Source organism: Sminthopsis crassicaudata, chromosome 1, assembly GCF_048593235.1.
Source record: "Sminthopsis crassicaudata isolate SCR6 chromosome 1, ASM4859323v1, whole genome shotgun sequence".
In the NCBI taxonomy this organism is placed as follows: Eukaryota; Metazoa; Chordata; class Mammalia; order Dasyuromorphia; family Dasyuridae; genus Sminthopsis; species Sminthopsis crassicaudata.
The window spans coordinates 618,001,918-618,025,661 of record NC_133617.1 but is presented as its reverse complement, the minus strand read 5'-3'; the positions used below and the strand labels follow the sequence as shown (position 1 = coordinate 618,025,661).

The 23,744-nt window shown below is 35.6% G+C and overlaps 1 protein-coding gene across 3 annotated transcripts in view; it reads right to left on the bottom strand.

Annotated features, from left to right (window-relative positions):
• OXCT1 (3-oxoacid CoA-transferase 1) overlaps nt 1-23,744 on the bottom strand; it is a 181,553-nt gene that overhangs the window by 132,771 nt on the left and 25,038 nt on the right. For 2 of the 3 annotated variants that reach the window (XM_074282586.1, XM_074282587.1), the window contains exons 5-7: nt 20,209-20,358; nt 15,270-15,376; nt 7,211-7,271 (exon numbers count right to left, since the gene is read on the bottom strand). In XM_074282586.1, coding sequence (XP_074138687.1) covers nt 7,211-7,271; nt 15,270-15,376; nt 20,209-20,358 — 318 coding nt within the window. Of the gene's footprint in view, nt 1-7,210; nt 7,272-15,269; nt 15,402-17,656; nt 17,747-20,208; nt 20,359-23,744 lie in introns of those variants that run through there. The other variant, XM_074282588.1, reaches the window with a different exon arrangement.

Sequence of the window (23,744 nt, the reverse complement as noted above, 5' to 3'; positions counted from 1 at the left end):
TCCTGTTATATTTAACTAGTACAGGGATGTCTCCCATATTAGAATATGAGATCCTTTAAGAGCAGGGTCAGTCTGGCTTTCCTAATTATACCCCTTACTCTTTGGCATGGGATCTTGCACATGTTAAGAGTTTGATAAGTGTATTTTCAGGGGCAGCTGGGTGGTGAAGTGGATAAAGCACTAGCCCTGAAGACAGGGGGATCTGAGTTCAAATTTGGCCTCAGACACTTAACACTTCCTGGCTGTGTGATCCTGGGCAAGTCACTTAACCCCAACTGCCTCAGCAAAAATAAATAAATGCATTTTCATTCTTTGTTCCTTTGAAAACTTATCTATGTTATCTATTTTTATCCAATGTATTTTAGTTAATTCCTTATATTTTTGGACATCAGACTTATACTATAGAAACTTGATGTAAAGGTTCTGAAGCCTTGTATGAACAGACACAAAGAGAATAAAACAGTAGCAACAAAGTTTTTTTTTTTTTAAATCATACACAATTTGATGAGAACTAAAGAGTTCTCCTTTCTCCTGCTTTAGCCGACTCTAACCTTTCTGATCTCCACCAATACATAGAGTCCCATACCAATGGACTTTGGTTACAACAATGACTATTATTGTCAGTGAAAACACCTGAGTTCTGCCAAACAGACTCATTGCCATAACAATTTTGGTCACAAAGAAAAGAGGATTAAATCAACTTTGGTACAGAGATGGAGAACCGAAGGCATGGAATGTCATATGATATCAGACAAGGATACTTGTATGATTGGATTTTGTTCAAATTTTCTTTGTCACAAGGGAGAACTTTATGGGATGAGGAGATGGTAATTTGGGAAATGGTACTGATATTTAGGGGGGAAAAGGCTATTTAATTGGAAAAATAGCAAATATAATTAAATTCCAAAAGTTAACCTAAATTAATTTTTTTTAATGTCAGCAAAGACCGCTGCCCTCAAAAAGATTATAATCAACTAAGTCTGGGACAACCAACATCCTATTTATTTATATTGAAGAAATGATGTGCAAACATGCCATGTCTAACTTGCAACCTGATTTACTGTAAGTTAATCTCTGTGCATAATCAGAAACACCAAGTGCTTGATTGGAAGAATGACAGATGAGCTGAATCCCTAAGCTTTTTATCAAATTTTCTTTCTTAAGGGAGATTGGCTGTGCCAGGCCTTGGTACAGAACGTGCAGAAATCATGATCTCTGGAAACCAGTCTCTAAAATGTGCCAGAGAAACTGCCCAAAAAAAATCTTGATAAGAAAAAAGAATGAAAGTAAACCAAAAGCCTGCACCTGAAAAGGCACATGTAAACTTTTCATCATTTTCTCTAAGCATGAGCCCAACCGCCCAAGGAGAAACCAAGCTGAGTAGTTTATTTCTGTCACAGTCTTCCTCATCAGCCTTCTGTGGTTGTGAGTCAGATGACCTTTTTTGACAGAACTCGCCATGCTGCATGGAAGAGACAAAGCGTCTGCATTCTTGACTCCTCCAGTTCTGACAAGTGATTCACACTCTCTGTTCCTCCCCACTCAATTCTCTATTATAAGGGCTGTTTCGGAAAAGAGCTGACAGACTCCTCCCGAGAAACCTAAGATGGTGGGACAAACAGCATGATACCCCATCACGGGGCAGCAATTTTGTCCAAGAGAAGCCTAGTAGGTGTTGGCCCACTTGAGGAAGAGGCCAAATTGGTTCAACCTGAAGAACTCAACAGTCTTTATGGCTTCTCATTTTATTCTACAATAAAACACCACCAAAAACCTATTTCCATGGTTTGGTTTTGCACCTCTTCATCTGTAAAGTTTACAATACAAGAATTCACCCACTCAAAGAGAAGAGAGTCCAGAAATAACATGTCTAGGCTAAAAAGGGATATTTTTATGGTGTGTGTACCAAATCTGTATATGCACTCACTTCTCCTACTTGCTTCTTTAGTAAGCAACCAATTATGGTACACAGAAAAAAAATGCCACCAATTTTCACTAAACCATAACTTTATGGTAAAAAAAATGCTTGAAATTTTACAAAATAGACAAGATTTTTTTAAATTATAGAAAACAACTATAACTTGGTTGCTTCTTCAATTTTATACAAATCCCAAATTGACTTACACAATTGATACAACTCTCCAATTGGTACATAATTCAAAGGAAGAAGGATTTTCCCTATAATGAAACAAGGGGTATATAGAGTGGTAAAGAAGTGGCATCATGAATAAAATAGTGGGGAATCCAACTACAAAAAAAATAGGATTTCTCTTTTTGCTCATAAAAAATCATATTGCTCATAACTTATGTGGAATTGCTTGCTATCTTGGGGATGTAGAAAGGGAAAGAGAAAAAAATTGGAACTCAAAATCTTACAAAAATGAGTGTTGAAAACTATCTTTACATGTAAATTGAGGGGGGGAAATAAAATATTAAGTGGGGAAATTTTTTTAATCATAACAAATTTTTTCCAAGACACACAAAAATCACTACAAATATCTAGCTATTATTCAAAAGTTCAATTTGATAAACAATTAGCCAAGAAATGCATTTTTCCCACTCTTGCTTGGCAGAGATAATGGGTAGAAAACAGATCTGGAAACCATGAAGATCTGAGTTCAATTCTCCACCATGACACATATTGGCTATGTGACTCTGGGTAAATTACCTGATCAGTCTTAATGCCCTAGGCAATTCTCTAAGGCTAAAAATTGCAAAGAAGGTGCCAGCAAATATTGGCAATGGAAAATTTTTCAAATGGAAGTTCTTTATAACCAATACAGGTCCAGTCCCTTAACAACAGTGTCCCATGATAATAGTACTTATTGTTATGAACAGAACACTCTTGGACATTGGCCCTCCCCAACATGCTAAGACTAGCACTTAAAGCAAATTAAGAAAATGGACATAATCTGTGCTTATACAATTTTGTATATCCCATAGAAAGACTTATATAATTGGTACAATTCCCAGATTGGTACTTAGTCTAAAGAAAGAACAATAATTTTCCCAGTCAATGAAATAAAGTGGATGGGGGTTGAGAATTTAAATGGGGGAAATGCAACCCAAGGTCCATATGTTTAAAGTGAAGTCCAAGAAACTGTTACCATTATTATAGTCTTTTACACCATTAACCATCAAAGTGCCCAAAGGTTACCATTTAAGGGACACAAGTAACAGGAAACAGATACTATAATATGAGATTTGAAAAAAGAGACAAAATGGTGAAATAGAAAGAGAATTGAACTGGTACTCTGAAAAGACATATTTTCATGCTAACTCTGTCACAAACCAACTGTGTGACCCTGGATGACCCTCAATTTCTTCATTTGCAAAATGGCAGTTTGGATCAAATGAGATAATGTATGTAAAGTGCTTTATAAGCTTTAGTGTTTTTATAAAAGCCAGCTATTATTTTTATTATTATTCAAATGGAATTATCATCTCATCAATGTAGCCTTCTTCACTTTCTCTTGACATCCTAAGAATACCAATCCAATGTCCATCCCTGTTCTTCCCACATGACTAATCTACTTTCTTTTCTGATTATATATTTGTTTCATGGCAAGCTAATTGTATTTTAGGATCTCTGCCACATCTAAGATTTTATGACCCAGAAATAAGTCATACAGGACTGAAACGACTGAACAATAACAAAGCCTAGAATAAGGAGGAAGTGAAGCTCAGGAAGAATGAAATATTACTAGAAGAATACTGATGAATTTCATGAAACTCCACAAGCCATAACAAATTTTCTCCAGGTTCTAGGCATGTCCTTGCTATGGATTTCCAATCATTCGGGGTTAGGACTTCATAAGACAAACCATCTAGTAACATTTTGACATAAGCTGATGTAGTCCCATAAAGGGTACAACCTTTTTTCAAATCCTTAATTTTATTCAAATCTAAAGGTGCATATCTTCTCCTTTTTTGACCTACAGAATCAATCTCTTCAATCACAGGATATGCATGTATAAAATCACTTATATCCTGTCCTTCTCTCTTAGCTTTAGCCAATGCTTTTTTCTAATCTTGTCATAGGCTTAGGCTGCTTCACAGGCAATTGTTTGTGTTTCTGCCTCTTCCCCTCCTTCTTCCTCCACCTCTGAAGGTGGGGTTGATGTGGGCCTGTCAATAATCTGCTCTTTAGGCAGGGTTGAAGCTTCTTCAAGAGAATCATACCCTAATTCCTCATTTAAATACTCTTGCTCTAGGACAAGATCTTGATCTTTCCTTTTTTCCTCACACTTCCTCCTCTGTTCATTTTTAAAACTTTTCCTTCTCCTACAACTTGCTTGATAGTTTAAGGCTAATTGAACTATGTTGTAGATATAAAATACTTCTGCAGAAATTGAACGAGGCCCATTTTTTGCATGAAATTCTTTCATTTCAAATCCCACTAACTTCCACTTATTTACATCTATCTTTTCTTCCTCTAAGAACCAAGGGGATGTGCGTCTTAATGCAGCCAAGAGTTTAGCAATCTGTACCCAGGTTACAAGTAAACTCTGCTCCTCAATTATCCTGATTATACTCTCTATAGTACCACTCCTGAATGGGGGTGGAGCTGAGGTTGCTTCTGGGATTGGGGTTGAGTTGGCTGAGGTCCAGGGATTGTATTTAGCTAACATCTGCCCCATTTCAGCTATAAGAGATTGCTGGTTTAGCTGTTAACAAGTTAAGTTCCTTATTTATCTATTAGCATGCTCACTTAATCTTTAACAAAGTTTCCTCGTTACTCACGGTTCAGTCTAGCTCCTCTGAAGGGCTCAGAATAAGTCCTTGTCAGAATAAGGAAAGGTCCTGGCCCCATGTTGAGTGCCAATTGTAGCGAGCTGTTGTCTCCAGAAGCTGCTGATCACTCTCTGGGAAGAGATCTGCTGTGTCAACTCAAATCTCTTGGACAGATTCTTCTTCCTGTAGTGAACCATTGTCTCCAGGCAGTTGCTGTTAACTCTTGTCCAGAGAAGTGACTTCCCTTCCTGCAGAGAGCCCCGTCACGCCTGATGTAATGCAGAGACTTCTCCTTGAATCCTGGCTCTGAATCTCCTCCAGCTCTTGTCCTTCCCCAGGTAGACTGCTCTCCAGGCCCAATGTTGCCTCTTTTATCCTCCCAGAGAATGGGTGTGGGATAATGCAAGGGCTTCTGGGAAGAACCACTTCAACCAATGAGCTTGCTCCTTCTAGGATTCCTAAGGTATAAACTCCCTTTACAGGTCTGAGCCAGAGAACTGTCAAGTCAACCTAAGTTCTCACCTTGTAATTGTCCAGACAACCTGAATTCTCACCTTGTCACTGTCCAGACAACCCAAGTTCTCACCTAGTAATCCTAACAATAAAGGACAAAGGATCTAGAGCTAGAGCTAAAAAGAACTTTAAAAATCATTAAGTCCAACTATATCATCCTATAGATGAAGATTATTGTTGTTCAATCATTTTTTCAATAGTGTCTGATTCTTCATAATTCCCTTTGGGGTTTGCTTGAAAAAGATACTAGAGCCATTTGACATTTCCTTCTCCAGCTTATTTTACAGATGGGGAAACTGAGGCAAGGTTAAGTGACTTGCCAGACTCACATAGCTAGTAAGTAACTGAGGCTACATTTGAATTCACAAAGCTGAGTCTTCCTGACTCCAAGACCCAGCTTTCTATCCACTGTGCTATCCAAATACTACATAGATGATGATATTGATTTTCAAAGAATTTAAGGAGCTTACTCTCAGCTACAAAAGATTGAAAGCATCCCAGGTCTTCTCAGTCATCTTGATCTATATATGGCCACTGGACCCAGATGGCTCTGGAAAGGAAAGTTACTCAGCCCTCCCTCACTTAAAGCCAATTCACTTGCATATCATGGCACCATCTTCCTGATGTCATGGTTCCCTTCCAAAACAAAGGACAAAACAACACAACAATGGCAGATAAGAATCCAACCATTTTTATCATGAACTGGACTCTGGTACAACTTCCCTTCCAGCAGTCAGATTTCCAATTACTACTGGTCATTTTTTTTAATTTAATAAAATTATCTAAGAAGGAAAATACAGAAACTGGGTTAGGAGACTAGTTATTTCCCCAGAAAATTCCCCCTTGGACTCGAGGTAAAACTAAATTTATTTCATCTTGCTTAATTAATTTCTTGAAATATAATGGTACCATAATACATCAACATTTTAGTAAGGCCCTAGTTGAAAGTTGACAGTCAATTTTCAATATGAGTGCTACACAATTAGATCATTAAAGCCTATTTCATAAAAACTACTTATACATTAAAAAAGTGATTTACTTTATTTCTAGCCATTGTCTCTCCCTTCTTGTATGTGGAATTTTTGAAACCAAAATCAAGATTAACATTTTTACCATTAAATCTTAGCCTATTAGAATAATTTTGGTTGCTCCTTATTCCCAAATTCTCTCTCAACTAAATCATACTGTCTAACCCAATTCCCCTAACTTCAGTCAATAGTATTCATCATTAATTAGGGACTGATTTGAGATCATCTTAATGAATCCTTTACCACAGTCCTTTATCCCATTGCAAAATCTCTTACAAGTTGAAATCCAAAAATCTATCGAACCCTAGAAAACTTCATTCTCCACCTTAAAAAAAAAACAAACAACAACAACAACAAAACAACTAATTCCAATGTTACAATTATTAGGAAATTTTTCCTTGTTTCAGGTTAAAATTTGTTTTCCTATAGCTTTCATCCATTGGTTTTAGTTTCATATACACAAAAATGTCTGCTCACTCTTTCTCAAGACAAAACTTTACATATTTAAAGAGAACCATGATATCACTACTCTTCTCCCCCCAAAAAAAATTCAAATTCTTCTATTCTCTAAGCTAAATACTTCCATTTCTTTGACAACTTTTCCTATGACCTGGTTTCACTATCATGACTGCCCAACTCTGGCCTTGCAGGCACTGGATTTGTCAACATATCTCAATACACAACAAAACAAAAAATGATCCAAAGTTGATATTGCAAAAATCTCATTTTTGACTGTTAAAATAAAACATAATAATGTGTACCATATTGAATAGAAGTCTATATATATGCATTTCTATAGAGAACAAAAAACCAAAAATTCTACATTATAATACAGTTTTCTTTAGTAATAAGCAGGATTAAAATTATACAGATATGATCATATTGAAATATAAGCAGTGGCTCAAAAAAAAAAAATCACCCTTTCCTTCTCTTACCTCTACCACTGTAGTATCTGCAGCTTTACACATTGGCAAGTTGAAATTCCTTGCAGTTTTCCTGGGGAGGAAAAGGGAGTGGAGAGGGGGAAAGAAGACAAAGACAGTAAGTGGTTGTCCCTAGTACTAGCTACAAAATTCTATGAATCTGTCACAATATTCAAAAAGAGTGATATATAAAATAGACATTTCTTCTTATATGAAATACAAAGAGCTTTTTGGAAAAAAAAAAAAAAAAACCTGGCCCCTTTCATTTGTCTTAGAGTGTCTTCAATGCACAACAAAAGGAGTTATTTATTATACCTATTCTAATGAGCATAAAGATAAACTGGATGTTAACAAATCATCAACATTTTTTGAAAATAGCCTCCTCAAACCTTTTAATGGGATATGACTTTGCTTCAATAGCTAAACATTTCACTGAGCAACTTGCTCTCATTATTATATTTAGAAATATAAAAAAGCAAGTCTCCATATGGGAAAATGCAGTAATTCCATCTTCTATCCAACAGAAATATGTTACTGAAATTACCGAAACATCATTTGGTGATTTCTGAGTCATCCATAAAGATCTATCCCTGTGGGAACCATTTTCTAATGAATTTTTTAAAAGTATGAATCCTAAAGAAACTGCTGAACTATAGAGCATTTTCAATGGGGTTCCAAGCTTATTTTAGCAATGATTTTTCAATACTAAATTCCCACAAGAGGGTTCAGACACAAACTAAATAAATGCCTTTCCTGGAACAAATTCAAATGAGCTGTTTATGTTTTTCCCCCATAACTCTAAATGAATATATCAATATATTCAAAAGAAGAAAGTAAGTTTTCCACATCTACATTATATAATTGTTCTATAACTCTTGTTAAATAAGTACCTTAATTATGCTGTTTTAGCATAGGTACAAAACCATAAGGAAAAGAGGTCTTATTTAGCTTTTCTTTGTATCTCTGTTTAGCAGAGGCGCCTGGCCCATAGTAAGCATTTAATGAATGCTTGATGATGGTGTTTTCTGGTGTCAGTTTTTCTCCATCTGGTGTTTGTAAGAAGACGATAAAACACAGCAGATTAGTAGTTTTGGAGAGTGTTACTTCAGACCACTTTCATGTCTGGCCTCTAATAGAAGAGAAATTATGAAAAATTTTAAAGCCAGAGAACATGAACTTTCAGATTTCTCATAATCTGACCCATGTGTGAGACAATGGGGTTTAATGAGTTTTAAGGTTGGACCTAGGGTAAAAGGACCTGCATTCATGCCTACTTTAGATACTTACTAATCCTAGTCAAGTTATTAAACTTCTCTGGACCTTGGTTTTCTCATCTGTAATATAAAGGGACTAGACTACATGGCATCTAACATCTCTTCCAATTCTAAATCTATGATCTTATATAAACTTAAATATCAACCAAATATATTGTTAGTTTGTTTTGCTCAATTATTTTTCCTCTGTTTCAAAGGAAGATCCAAGTTGGGGAAGAGCTAAATGGGTACTAGGAAGAATCAGATATGTAAAAGGAAAAAAAAGTATCAATAAAATATTTTTAAAGAACACTCTAGATGTAATTTTCTTAGTAAGCCAGTTCCCTTTGTCACTAGGAATCAAAAGCTTCAATGACATCCCACACCAAATCCAAGCTACCAATGGAGTGAAATATTATTAGAATTAAAATGGTCTTGGTGGCAATTATCATCATTTAATGTTTGTATTATAGCTGCCTATGCAGTGCTCAGAAATGAAGCGTGGTAACAGAATTTTTATACAAAGAAAAATTTCAATGCTTCAAAAGATTCATGATTTCAATGGCATAGGTAGCCCCTCCACAAAGTACAAATATCTTTATGAAAGAGACCAGAATTATATTAAGAAAATTATCTAACTGGCAAATTACATTAAAAATACAATTTTTTACATTCTTATTAAAAAAATACTATATATTGCAGACCCACAATATATCAAGGAACAAAATAAGATAGGATATATTTAAAATATCTGTAATACTAAAATTATATGTACTTCAAAAATGTCTTAATTTAAGAGATCAAACACAAAATTAACACCACATAATACCTATTCTCTTTTTTGCTTTTTAGAAATTAAAAAGGCTATATTACAGGTCCTCTTTGAGAATGTGCTTTAATCCTCTGCTTACCAAACATGTATGTAGGGAGTCTGGGTGTTTTGTAAGGTTGGGGTTTGCATCCAATAAAAGCAGCACATTTACAATTGTATGAGAAGAAAGCAAGCCTCTTTCCAATGTCCTTTGGGTAATTTATAATTCTGATCCCTCAAAGATTGTGATGTTGCAAGATGAACAGCCACACCGCATCACAAGAAAAATGGAAGGAAACAGGCTTTTGTTGCCAAAAGACTGGAATCATTACTGAACAACTGTCCAATGGTAATCTAGCCTTTTTATCCCCTTCTATTCAAATTTGGGTCCAGTTCATTTGCACACTGACAATGTCCAAGGTATATGTACAAATAGAATAGCTCTATGGAAGATCCATCTAACTGAAGACCATAGTAGAGGCAAGTAGTATTCTTCATCGATTTTTTTTTTATTTATTGTGGAGAGTTAAGCCAAAGTCTTTATATTGATTATGGATTTCATTTTTAAAAATTTAGGGCTTGGGGCAGCTAGGTAGTGCAGTAGATAGAGCACCAGCCCTGAAGTCAGGAGGACCCGAGTTCAAATCAGACACTTAACATTTTCTAGCTATGTGACCCTGGGCAAGTCACTTAACCCCAATTGCCTCAACAACAACAACAAAAAAATAAAGTTTGGGCTTGATGTAATCAGCATAATCATCCATAATCAGAGGCACATAGAGGACCTCATCATCTATAAGAGGGGTTCTAAACCATGAGTCTATGAATAGCTAAGATATCTATATCTATATCTCTCCATCTATCTATCTGTATGTATGTATTTATAACTATTTCAATTTCTATTATTTCCTTTATAATCTTTTACTTTGTGTAACATTTTTCTGAGAAGGGATCCTTATACATCACAAGACTGATAAAGGAATCCATAACAAAAAAAAGAAGAAAAAAAGGTGAAATCTACTAATCTAGGGAATCCTCCATAGGGTTTATTTCATATATAACTAGGCAAATCATTTAATCTTTTAACTCTAAATTTATGATCTTAATCCCTCTTCCATTATGCAAAGGTTATTTGTCCACAAACACTAAGCAATGAGGAAACAAATAAAGACATTTCATGTCCCTAAAATGCTTAATATGCTAATAGGGGAGAACAGCTAATTAGGGAACTGGTAAGGGAGGGACACTGTGATCCACAAAGATTGACACATCTTATCCAGGAACAACTGTAGAATTGCTTTTTATCATGAACACAGTGAGAGAAAAGGGTGTACATGCAAAGCTTTGGTGTAGAGACTCTGGAGATAGGTGTAGAGGAACAAGTGAAGGATAGCTGGTGCTTTCTGGAAAAGGTAATCACATAAAGGCAGTCACTAATGACAAAGGAAAAAGGGAAGAATGGAAACAGTCAGGGAAGCTCCTACGGGTCATTGGCTTTGGTATGGACAAAGAGTGGTCAGCAAAGAAACTGGATGAGGAGAAAATGAGGAGAGTAAAGAAGTAAAGCATATTTAGGACTTCTATAAAACCCTACTAGGCTGGACAACAAATAGGCTTCAGCACATGACCAACAATTAATTGCATTTAAAAAAAAAAAAAAAGAAAAGGAACATCAAATAGATTATGACCAGAAAAGAAGTTGGGCTGACTATGTGGCTAAAACAAGGGATAAGACCCAGACAATTGTATATTGTACTCCTGTAATGTTAAAGAAAAGAGTCACCTATTTAAGGATAGTGGAAAGATAGAAAAAATTTACCAGAAGAAACAGATACAGAATAAGAAGGAGTAGATAAATTACAATCTGTAACATGTAAAACAACTCAAGTAGACAAGATCATTTATTGTTCAGTAGCTTTTGCAGTTGTGTCTGAATCTTTGTGATCCTTTTGTTTTGGGATTATTTTGACAAAGATGTTGGAGCAGTTTGCCATTTTCTTCTCCAGTTCATTTTATAGATGACTAAACTAAAACAAAATGGATTAAGTAACATGCCCGGGGTCACAGCTAATAAGTGTCTGAGGTCAATTTGAATTCAAGAAGTTGAGCCATCTTATCTCCAGTCCTAGCACTTTATCCAATGCACCATATAGTTGCCCATAGGTGTGTTTAAAATGTTAAGAAAGGAGAAGATGTGTTGTCATATAATAAAAAGCTCTCAAAAGACAGTGGTTTTAATTAAAAGAAAGAAGGAACAAAATAATGGAGTCCATAAAGAACTGGCTTTTGAGCAACTGAGAGAGAGATGACAATCATTTACAAGGAAGTGATTCGTAAGAATCAGCATTACTTCATTAAGAACAGATCACAACCCACATTTAACACCACATACTAAGATAAGATCAAAATGGGTCCAAGATTTAGGCATAAAGAACAAGATCATAAATAAATTAGAGGAACATGGGATGGTTTACTCTCAGACTTGTGGAGGAGGAAGAAATTTGTGTCCAAAGGAGAACTAGAGATCATTATTGATCACAAAATAGAAAATTTTGATTACATCAAATTAAAAAGTTTTTGCACAAACAAAACTAATGCAAACAAGATTAGAAGGGAAGTAACAAATTGGGAAAACATTTTTACTGTTAAAGGTTCTGATAAAGGCCTCATCTCCAAAATATACAGAGAATTGACTTTAATGTATAAGAAATCAAGCCATTCTCCAATTGATAAATGGTCAAAGGATATGAACAGACAATTCTCAGATAATGAAATTGAAACTATATCCACTCATATGAAAGAGTGTTCCAAATCACTATTGATCAGAGAAATGCACATTAAGACAACTCTGAGATACTACTCCACACACCTGTCAGATTGGCTAAGATGACAGGAACAAATAATGATGAATGTTGGAGGGGCTGTGGGAAAACTGGGACACTGATGCATTGATGGTGGAGTTGTGAAAGAATCCAGCCATTCTGGAGAGCAATCTGGAATTATGCCCAAAAAGTTATCAAAATGTGCATACCCTTTGACCCAGCAGTGCTACTACTGGGCTTATATCCCAAGGAAATACTAAAGAAGGGAAAGGGACCTGTATGTGCCAAAATGTTTGTGGCAGCCCTTTCTGTAGTGGCTAGAAACTGGAAGATGAATGGATGTCCATCAATTGGAGAATGGTTGGGTAAATTATGGTATATGAATGTTATGGAATATTATTGTTCTGTAAGAAATGACCAACAGGAGGAATACAGAGAGGCTTGGAGAGACTTACATCAACTGATGCTAAGTGAAATGAGCAGAACTAGGGGATCATTATACACTTCAACAATGATACTGTATGAGGATGTATTCTGATGGAAGTGGATATCTTCAACATAGGGAAGAGCTAATCCAATTCCAATTGATCAATAATGGATAGAATCAGCTACATCCAGAAAAGGAACACTGGGAAATGAGTGTAAACTGTGAGCATTGTTTTTTGTTTTTCTTCCCAAATTATTTTTACCTTCTGAATACAATCTTTCCTTTGCAACAACAACAACAACAAAATTCAGTTCTGCACATATATATTGTACCTAGGATATACTATAAGATATTTAATATGTATGGGAATGCCTGCCATCTAGGGGAGGGGGTGGAGGGAAGGAGGGGAAAAATTCGGAACAGAAGGGAGTACAAGGGATAATGTAAAAAAAAAGAAATTACCTATGCATATGTACTGTCAAAAAATGTTATAATTGTAAAATTAATTTTAAAAAAAGAACAGATCACAGCAGATTAATTTTATTTCCTTTTTGTGAAAAGGTTTTTGAAATAATTCTGTAGACATAGGCTATCTAACAGTATTTGGCAATCACTAGTGTTTTCCTTCTGGATAAATAAGAGAGTAATGAGCTAGAAGACAAACACAATTATTTGGATTGGAAATGGATTGCATGGCTAGCACCAAAGAATATTCATTAACGTGTAGATATCATTTTTGGAAGATTTTAGTGTTCCAGGGACCTATGTTGGCCTCAACTGTTAAAACATTCTTATCAATGACCTGAAGTCACAGATGGCATATTTATCAAATCTGACCATGACACAAAGTTAGGGCAGATAGCTAAAAAGGTGGGCTACAAAACTGTGATCAAAGATGATTTCAATAGGTTAAAACAAACAGCTAAATTGAAAAAGATGAAATATAACAGAGAAAAATGTAAGGTCCTGTGGTTAGATTTGAAAAATAAACTTCAATTTCATAACTATAAGATGGCAGAGGGACATTTAAAACATATGAAAAGATTCTACTGTTTTTCATGGTCCAAAAGCCAAATAAGCTAATGATATTAGACTATTAAGATGCAGTTCAGAAAAAGAGATAATATATGGTGAAACCATATATATTCTAGTTTCTAAGAATTAAATTTTGGAAAGGATATTTTCTTGTTCTCCTTTTTTTTTTTTTTTAATTTGCTGAGGGACAGTTGGGGTTAAATGACTTGCCAGGGTCACACAGCTAGGAAGTGTTAAGTGTTTGAGATCATATTTGAAACTCAGGTCCTCCTACTTCAGACTTCAGAGTTAGTGCTCTATCACTGCGCCACCTAGCTGCCCCCAGAAAGGGCATGCAAAACCAGAGAGCATGCAAAGGTGAGTTTTGAAGGCACTTGAAACCATGTGATACGATAATCTGAGGAATGGGAGAGGAATGTCTAGCTTACAGAAGAGAAAACCAGGGGAGGAGGGAGTGGTCATGGTAACTACCTTCAAATATTTGGAGAATTGTCACACAAAAGAATTAGTGTTGTTCTGTTTGATTCAAAAGGACAGAACTAATTTAAGCTCAAAGTAGGGCAATAGTTCCTAACTATTAAGAGTTTTACTTAAAAAAAATTAAAAAAAGTTTTGCTGAGTGGAATGGATTGCCTCAAGTAGGATCCTCTTTACTGGTAGACTATTAGTTAAGACCGAATGAGCATTTTTCCAGCTATATTGCAATAGTGATTCCTGTTCAGAGACGGGTTTGACTAGATGGCCCTTTGATACAATTCTGTGATTTTTCTGAGTACAGGACCAATGAGAGAACCATAAGCCTTTTTACTACCTAAAGGCCAGATGGGCAAATTTAATGAGATTCATTACCAGGCTGGCCATAGTCATCAATCTGAAGGTCACAGAATTAATAATGGCCATATGTGAAAGCATAATTAATTTGTGATTAACATCAGCAAAATCAGACAAAATCACAGATTCTTGAAGTCTTAAATATATTTTGAGAACAGAAAATAATTTTATTTTGTTTTGTTGAAGTTCAAATACTATGTATGTAAAAATAAGTATAAGGATAGAAATTAGAACTGATTTGATAAGTACAGGAAATTCCCAGATGAGTAAACTCTTACCAATACAAGTTGGTTTCTCCTCTGGAATTCAGTGGAAGAATTGCCCAGAATATTAAGAGATTAAATGACTTTCTCCCACAGAGTCACATAGTCAGTATGTTAGAAGAATGATTCAAACACAGATCTCTGACTTTGAAGTCCAGCTTTCTATCTATTGAACTCTCTACAAGAACCTAGTTGATAACTTTTTTTGTAGTTCAATTATTTTCAGTTCAATTCTCCATGACTCTATTTGAAGTTTACTTGGCAAAGAGTGATTTGCCATTTCCTTCTCTAGCTTATTTTACAGATGAGGAAACTGAGGCAAAAAGGGCTAAGTGGCATGCCCAGGATCACACAGCTATAAATGCCTTTGATTTGAATTTAAAAAAATAAATAAATCTTCCTGACTCTAGGTCTAGTATTCTATCCAATGCACCACCTAGATGCACAAGTTGATAACTAAGTCACTTGAAAATTGAACTATGCTCCCTTATAACTTTAAAAGTCCACTCAGCAAAATATCTGAATTTGATTTATAATCAAAATGTACATGATAGAAATATGTTCCAAAACATAACCTCCTCCTCCTCATCATCATCATCACCAACACCACAACTGTTCACATATATTACCTGAAAATGATGTTTCCTGAACGATCTGCTTTCCAGGCTTTTACCAGGGCAAAATCACCTGTAATGGCTTTCTCCATAACATAATGATGGCCATTAAACTCCCTCACCTGCAAGAAATAAAATACATACATGCTAGTCATCAGGTTTGCCCTAATTCATATAACATCTAATTGCTTTCTGCTAGTTATTTTTAAGGAAATCTATTTTAAAAGCTTAGCGTTACAAGGCTCCTCTAGCTTTTATGGTGTAGTTCTGAGAAATGAAAACCAAATATTATTCATGCCTTGAACTCCTTGACTCCATCTTCTTGCTTTATCACCTAAAAGAATAAAACTGTTTTCCAAGTAAGGGTCTATTCTTATTCCAACTCTACCACCTAGTGGACAGAGTTCAGAATACCTTTTGAGAACTAAACTGAACCAATTTAATTTCCTGGTTGGCAGGGTTCTTAAAAATAGCCTTTTCTGCTGGAAACCATTCTGCACGTTCAGAACAGAAGAGAACAGCACTCTGTGACAAATAACAAATCTTCTTGTGCTCTGAAATACTTGGAAGATGAAAGATCATCGTAAAGGACCCCAAATAAAGATTATATTTCCATAGTCCATAGTAAGATGGTTGTTTGGAATTTTTTCCCAATATATATAGAGGGGACCTTAAAGATCACCTTACATGTAAAGTGTTTGTTTTGCAAATCATAAAGTACCATATAAATACTAGCTGTTATTATTATGAAACCTCTCATTTTATAGATGAGTAATGTGAATATTGAGGCAGCTAGATGGGAGAGTGGATAGCATACCAAGAAGACATGAGTTTAAATCTACTCCCAGACACTTATTAGATCTGTTACCCGGGTAAAGCCATGGAATATTTGTTTGCTTCAATTTCTTCATCTATAAAATGGAGATAATAATAGTATCTACCTCCCAGAGTTGCTATGAGAATCAAGTGAAATAATTATAAACCATTTTGCATAATGCCTGGCACATTGTAAACGATATACAAATGGTAGCTATTATTGATATTTTAAGTTTTATTATTACTGATATTTTACTAGAGGCATTGAGAGACTTGCCAAGTTTTAGAATTCAGATCCCCTTGCTCCTGATCTAGAATTTTTTCCTCAACTCCATTGCAAAATCTTTTCCTACTGAAGCAATGTTGCAAAAAATGATTTAGGTTTCCAGGCTAGCTAATAATAGTCCCACACCTAAAATAATAACAGCGTTCACATAATGATAAAAACAATAGAAACTAACATTCATGTAGCATTTACTACATTCCATGCACTGTGCTAAATAAATGCTTTATGATTATCATCTCACTTAATCCTCATAAAAATCCCAGGAGGTAGGTGGTATTATGATCCCCATTTTATAGATGAGGAAACTGAGGCAAATAGAGGTGAGATGATTTGGCTATGCCTAGGGTAAGACTTAGTGTCTAAAACTAGGTTTGAACTCAGCTCCCCCTGACTCCAGGATGAGCACTCTTTCCATTGTCTCCCCTTGGTCTTGCAAGGAATTTTTACTGGTAAGTGCTGAGTTTACCCCATGTTAAATAAAAGTAAACTGAGGCTAAGATGTTTAAGTAACTTGTCCAAATAAAGAAGCTATCCATGATAATGCCATTTCTATGGGGAAATGAGTTCAAGCTTTGGCAGGGGCTCCTGCAATCACCAAAGGAGATAGAGGGTGGAGGTGAGAATGAGGAGCAAAGGCAGCTTGGCTGGGATAGGATTAAGATTGTCAGGAAGGGAGGACTGTGTAAGGAGGAGGGAAGGCAGGAAGGAAAGAAGGGAGGAAGGCAGGGAGGAAGGGAGGGAGGGAAGGAGAAAGGGAGGAAAGGGGGAAGGGAAGGAAGGAAGGAAGAAAGTAGGGAGGGAGAAAGGGAAGGAAGGACAAGATGATTCCTCTGGTTAAACAGTTTGGAAGAAAAGTATGTTAGTGAATCAGGAGTCTGTTGTTTTTTTTTTTTTTTCTCTTCCAGCTACAGCTTCTGGGAGAGCCCAGAATCTTCTGCCAGAATCAGCCCACCAGACACATGTCTTATTTTTCTTCTAAGGGATATAAGGATAGGACCACTGACTTCCTTTTCTAGTTCTGGATTCAAACCAGACTTTCTCTTCTTCCTTGGCCCACTATAGAATACCCCATCCTTGAAGCAAGGACAGAACTCCAAGCCCTCTGAGAACAGGTTCTTGTCTTTCAGCTTTGCCTGCATCTCCTAGGCTCAGGACAGAGTGAGTGAGTGTGTGCATGTATGTGTACATACACATAAATAAAATTAATGTTTGTTCATTGATTTTTTTTAAAGTTTCCTAAGAGTTGGATTTTTAGTCAGGTGGTTGAAGTTTAGAGGATGGAGAAAAAAATATTAAAAACAATGAAAGGAAAAAAAATAAAAGTAACAAAGCACTTCTCAGATGTCTGCAAAGCAGTCTTTTGTATTCACTGAAATATAATATATATAGAATCAGTCTATGGTACTTCTCTTTAGTCCAGCTCTCCTAGTTTCCAGTAAAACCCTAGACTCTCCATATCCCAAACTCCTCTGACTACCCTCCTGATCTCAGCCTGTTTTGTGGTTTCTGTTGCTTCACCAGGTAGGGTTGAGGAAAGGGAGGCCTGGAACAGGGGAAAGGGGATCCTGATTGACAGTAAGGGTTAAGGTCCAATTATATAGTACAGGTCTGGTCACTTGGTTCTTTTTTTCAATCCCTCTACTTTTGAGGATGAGAACGGAAATCCTCATGAACAAGAGAGGAAAAAGAAATCAAAGGAAAAGGACTTCTGGATAAAGAAGGTACAGGAGATGTGGCTGAATCTAAACCTATAAATCAACCATCAATTTTCTCTCTGCAGATCATCAAAAATTTAAAGACAGGGGAAAATAACAGAAATGAAGAACCTTGATATAAATTTAAGCAAATAATCCTGTTCATCTTAAATAAATATATACTTGTGAGGATGTATTCTGATGGAAGTGGGTATCTTCAACATAAAGAAGATCCAACTCACTTCCAGTTGATCAATGATGGACAGAAATAATTACACCCAGAGAAGGAACACTGGGAAGCAAATGTAAATTGTTAGCACTACTGTCTTTCTACCCAGGTTACTTATACCTTCGGAAGCTAATACTTAATGTGCAACAAATGGTATTTACACACATATATTGTATCTAGGTTATATTGTAACACATGTAAAATGTATGGGATTACCTGTCATCGGGGGGAGGGAGTGGAGGGAGGGAGGGGAAAATTTGGAAAAACTAATGAATAAATAAATAAATAGATAGATAGATAGATAAATAAATAAATGTTTGAATATTTTTAGGGTCATAAGAATATAGGTTTATAGTTAGAAAGGACCCTAGAGCCTGAATCCAACTTTCTGAATTTTCAAATGAGAAGGAAAAGGAAGTGAACAAACATTTATAAAGCACCTACCATGTGCCAGGCAATGTACTACGCATTTTACAAATATGATCTCATTTGATCCTCCCAACAACCTTCAAGGTAAGGGCTATCATAATCCAATTTTATACTTAAGGAAACTGAGGGAATTGAGGTTAAATGATTTGCCTAGGATCACACAGCTTGTAAGTGTCTAAAATGGTATCTGAATCCAGATGTTTCCATTTTCAAGAGCCATTATTTTACATGCTCTCTTGGTGCTTAAGGTTTACAACAGACTATATGCACATACATATAAATATATAATATTAAATATACAGTAGTATAATTAAATATATTTACATGTATATTTATGATAAAATGAAATGTCCATAATTCTTTGCAAACCTTAAAGTACTATATGAAAGCTAGCTATTATTATTGTTATTATTTGTACATATTTCTCCTAAAATATGCAAGTTCTTCGAGGGCTCTTTTTTGGTCCTGGTGTCCCTTGCAGCTGGGTGGCACAGTGGATAGAATACCCCACCTAGAGTCAGGAAAATATATCTTCATGAGCTTGGTGAGCCTGAGCAAGTCCCTTCACCCTGTCGGCCTCAGTTTTCTCAGTAAAATGAGCTGGAGAAGGAAATAATAAAGCACTCCTGTATCTTTGCCAAGAAAACCTCAAATAGGGTCATAGAGAGTCAGACACCAACTAAACAACAAAATATCTTGCAATTAATAGAACTCAAAGGTTCATGGTAAACAATAAATGCTTATTAATTATTACAATTTGTCTTTCTCTTCTACTCTCCAATATAAATATAATCATTTATCCATACCCTAACATGAACTTGTTCAGCATCAATAAAGTATCATCATAGAGAAGGCAAGTAATATATACTTATTGATTAATTAACAAAATTGACTTCATTGAAATTGGTATGTTGGAACAAGTTAGGAACATTCTATTTCATATTAATTTATCCTAAATAATAATAACTGACATTTTCTAAATAATAATAGTTGACATTTACACAGCTTTCCATATGTTCTAACTTGCTCTTTCCAACATCACTGTGAAGTGAGTGCTACAGTATAAATTCTATTTTATAATTGAGAAAACTGAGTCAGAGCACTGAAGAGACTTGTCCAAAATAACAAAGCCTGGAGATGGAAGGGCTCAGATTTAAATCCAAGTCTTATGACCCTTTAAATCTAAAATTCTGTCAGCACCTGCCCTACTAAGTATTTTTCTCTGACTTTCTTAGAACAGAGATCACTGGAAAGTCAGTCAATGTTGTACCAATAAAGTAAATCATGAAAACGTAAAAAGTAACACTTGATACTGGTTTTAGCTAGAAATTTCACCAGATTTATAATAAGTTATTCCCTTTTTACCTGGAATGCATATTTTGCTTCTTAGGCTTACAAATAATATATAATATTGCAGGTCTTTTACCCTATGTATCAGCCTGGGAAGTATCTAAGGTAAATTGGATCATACATGTTTTTTTGGATTAGAGCTCCTCTTACCTCTTTTGGCTGACTAGCAATAGCAATGCTTCCATCCTTATTGTATTTGATGGGTGATCCTCCTTCTTGTACCAATGTTCCATACCCTGTACTGGTGAAAAAGGCAGGAACTCCAGCGCCCCCTGCACGAATCCGCTCTGCAAGTGTTCCCTGTAGGTCAGAACAATCACGAGGCATTAGGCACTCTTAACTAAGCACTGTCCTATAGAGTTTGCTTTATTTATAAAATTATACATACAGCCACACTTTGCCTTCCCTAACCTTGCTAAGATAAAATTGTTGAACAATACTTGCTTTAATAGCATTTAAAAGATTTTGAATATACAGCAATTAAAAATAACAGGAAAAATTTTCTATTCCACTAATAACAATCTCTCTATTCTTATTTCTTTCTCAGTACCTGTGTTTTATATATAAATACACACACACACACACACACACACACACACACACACACACACACACACACACACACACTACTTTGGATTTGAACTCTGATTTATTTCCCTTTACTGAAAACATTAAGTAGATAATTAGCAAACCTCTATTTCACTCTGTGCTCCGAAGACACGGCATAAATTATCTATATTTTAAAACCAAATCAATAACATGAAGTATCAAAACAATTAGTTTCCATTTAAATTATAATCTGTAATATGTCTCTTGAAAATAACAGACTATCAACATAAAGTACCAAAATAATTAGATTTTATTTAAAATGAATGTTTTGAATATTATACTATATATATGTTCTATACTAGAAATCTAAGAGAAAAGCAGTATCTTTTTTCAAAGTTAAAATTTCCCATTTATAACATATATTAATCTAATCATCCATAGGGAAAAAGCACTTTGCATATAAAATATGCAAATAAAATGCTTTGACATTGACATGACTATAAATGAATTAAAATTTTAAAATTGTCATGAATACAATCCACTGCACCTGGATAGTAATGATAGTGGCAGTGGTGGTGGTGGTAGTACTAGTAGGAATAATAGTAGTAGTACTAGTAATAGGAGTGGTGGTGATAGATGTAGTAGCAGTAATGGGAATGGCAGAAGTAGCAGTATTCATATTAGTGATTATAGTGGCAATCAAGGCAGTGGCAGCAGCAGTAGAAATAACAATTCATATTTATACAGCACTTGAACTTTTTTTTTTAAAAAGTGGCTTACAAATATTACCTCATTTTATACTCTCAAGAAGCTTGGAATGTTGTGTTACTATTATTATCCCATTTTAAAGATGAGTAAATTGAGACAGAGATAAAGTGACTTTCCAAAGTCACACTGCTTATTAAGGATGTGAGGCTGAATTTGAACTCAGGTCAGGATCCTCTTTGCTGGGCTATCTAGCTGCCTGGTCAGGAGACATGTACAGAGCCAGTGTAGAAGATCTCTGTTTCTGTAGGCAAAAACCTAGTAAATGGTTGCCTTTCAAAGCTTCCAGGGTGAGCTGCTCTCCTTTTCAGGCAGTAAGTACTCACAGGGTCCCTTCCCACAGGATATGAACAACATTCCAGCCTCCAATTACAGACCTGAATATAGTAAGAAGGATGTTGTGTTTGTCCATTATTCTCCAAGAGGACCATGACAAAAGGAAAGCCATGAAAAGCAAGTGAATTGGATTGAAGTGAGGAAGGGCTGGGCAAGGTTATTCTCCATAGCCATTTGGATCCAGTGGCCAGATACAGATTAGGACAACTGGAGATGGCCCTGGAAGCAGTGGGAGGTCTCTTAAAGCTAAGGTTTTTAACAGGTCTCATTCTGACTGAGGTTGAACCCATTTAGTGATTTAGACTAGGTAGCAATTAGGGCAAAGAATCTCCTCTTTCATCTAGTCAAAAAAAAATATAAATGAATGAATGAATGAATCTGGAAGGGGAAGGTCCTCAAGGTTTCTGGCCAAAGCAGAAATGTCTGATATTTACATTAAATCTAAGTCAATCAGGACCCAAACAATGACCAGATGGGCTTGGCCTAAGGACCTATTGGTGGCCAATGAGAATCAGACTGATTTTGGTTTAGGCCTGGTCCTTAATAAAGAAATCTAAGACCCAAGGTATTTTCGAAGGGTTCAGAGATGCAAAAGAGAAAGAAAAAAATGATTTTAAGAGCATCTGTAGGTATATGATATCCAATTCATTTACAATCATCCTTATCTATATCTTGCTGCCGGACTCAGATGGCTCTGGAAGGAAAAATGAGGCAGGGGACCTTGCACAGCCTCACTCAAGTCCAATTCATTTGCATGTTATGTCATCACCTCCCTGATATCATAGTTCTCTTCAAGAAAGAAGGACAAATAATAACTTCTGTGAGTAAAGCTGGCCTGGAATTGGTCAGTTGGAAGACACCCTTCATCTAGATCTGGGATCATACTCTTACCTACAGATGCTCTTAAAAGCACTTTTATTCTCTTTTATACAACTCTGAACCCTCCCAAGATATCTTGGGATTTACTGGCTGGATTTCTTTCTTAAGAACGAGGCCTTAAACCAAAACCAATCTGATTCCTAAGTCATAGATCCAATCTTGGTCCTAGGCCAAGACCCATTAGTAAGAAGGAACTTGCTGAGGGAACCTAATGCACTCTGGGGCAGCTCTGGTTAACAGTACATTCTTTTTCCATTAAAACTGAAATTTGTGTCTCAGCAACTTCCATTTCCCAGCTCTAATCCTGCCTACTTGACCCACAAACACAAAGTCTTATCTTTCTTCTATGTTGTTCAGTCAGGTTCAACTGACTCTCTGTGATCCCATGGACCATAATGTACCAATACTATCCATGGGGTTTCTTGGCAAAACTACCATAGTGGTTTGCCATTTCCTTCTCCACTAGATTAAGGTAAAGAGAGATTAAGTAATCAGGTTCCTACAACTCAGGTCTGAGATCACATTTGAACTTGGATCTTTCTAACTCCAAGCCCACATGCTTTATCTACTGAACCACCTAGCTGCCATACACAAATATATACACATACACACACCACACATCTTATCAATATATACATAGATTGTGTGAATTTTATATTAAAAATTTATATATTTAACATAAATAATAACTATGTCTATAAGATTGCACACTACATGCAATGTATTAAATAACATCATATACCTATGCATCATTATGTACATTATATAACAAATGTTATCTATCTATATATATATATATTTTTTTTTTAAACATCTATATATTAAGTTAGGGTCTTCAACAGGTCTCAGTTTGACTGAGACCACACCCAATCAGTGAATAAGGCTAGTTAGCAATTGAGGCAAAGAATCTTCTCTTTCACCTAGCTACTCCCTCCTCCCCCCCCCCCGCCAAAAAAACATATAATAAATAAATTTGGGAGGTAAGACTCTCTGGATTTCTGGCCAAAGCAGAAATAATTGCTATATATATTTAACATATGAAGCATGAATTATATGATATGTTCAAAATGCTAAGCAACAAATTTTTATATTAAATATATAAATGTTTATATATTTTATATTAAATAACATAAGTATATTTAACTTAAATTTACATA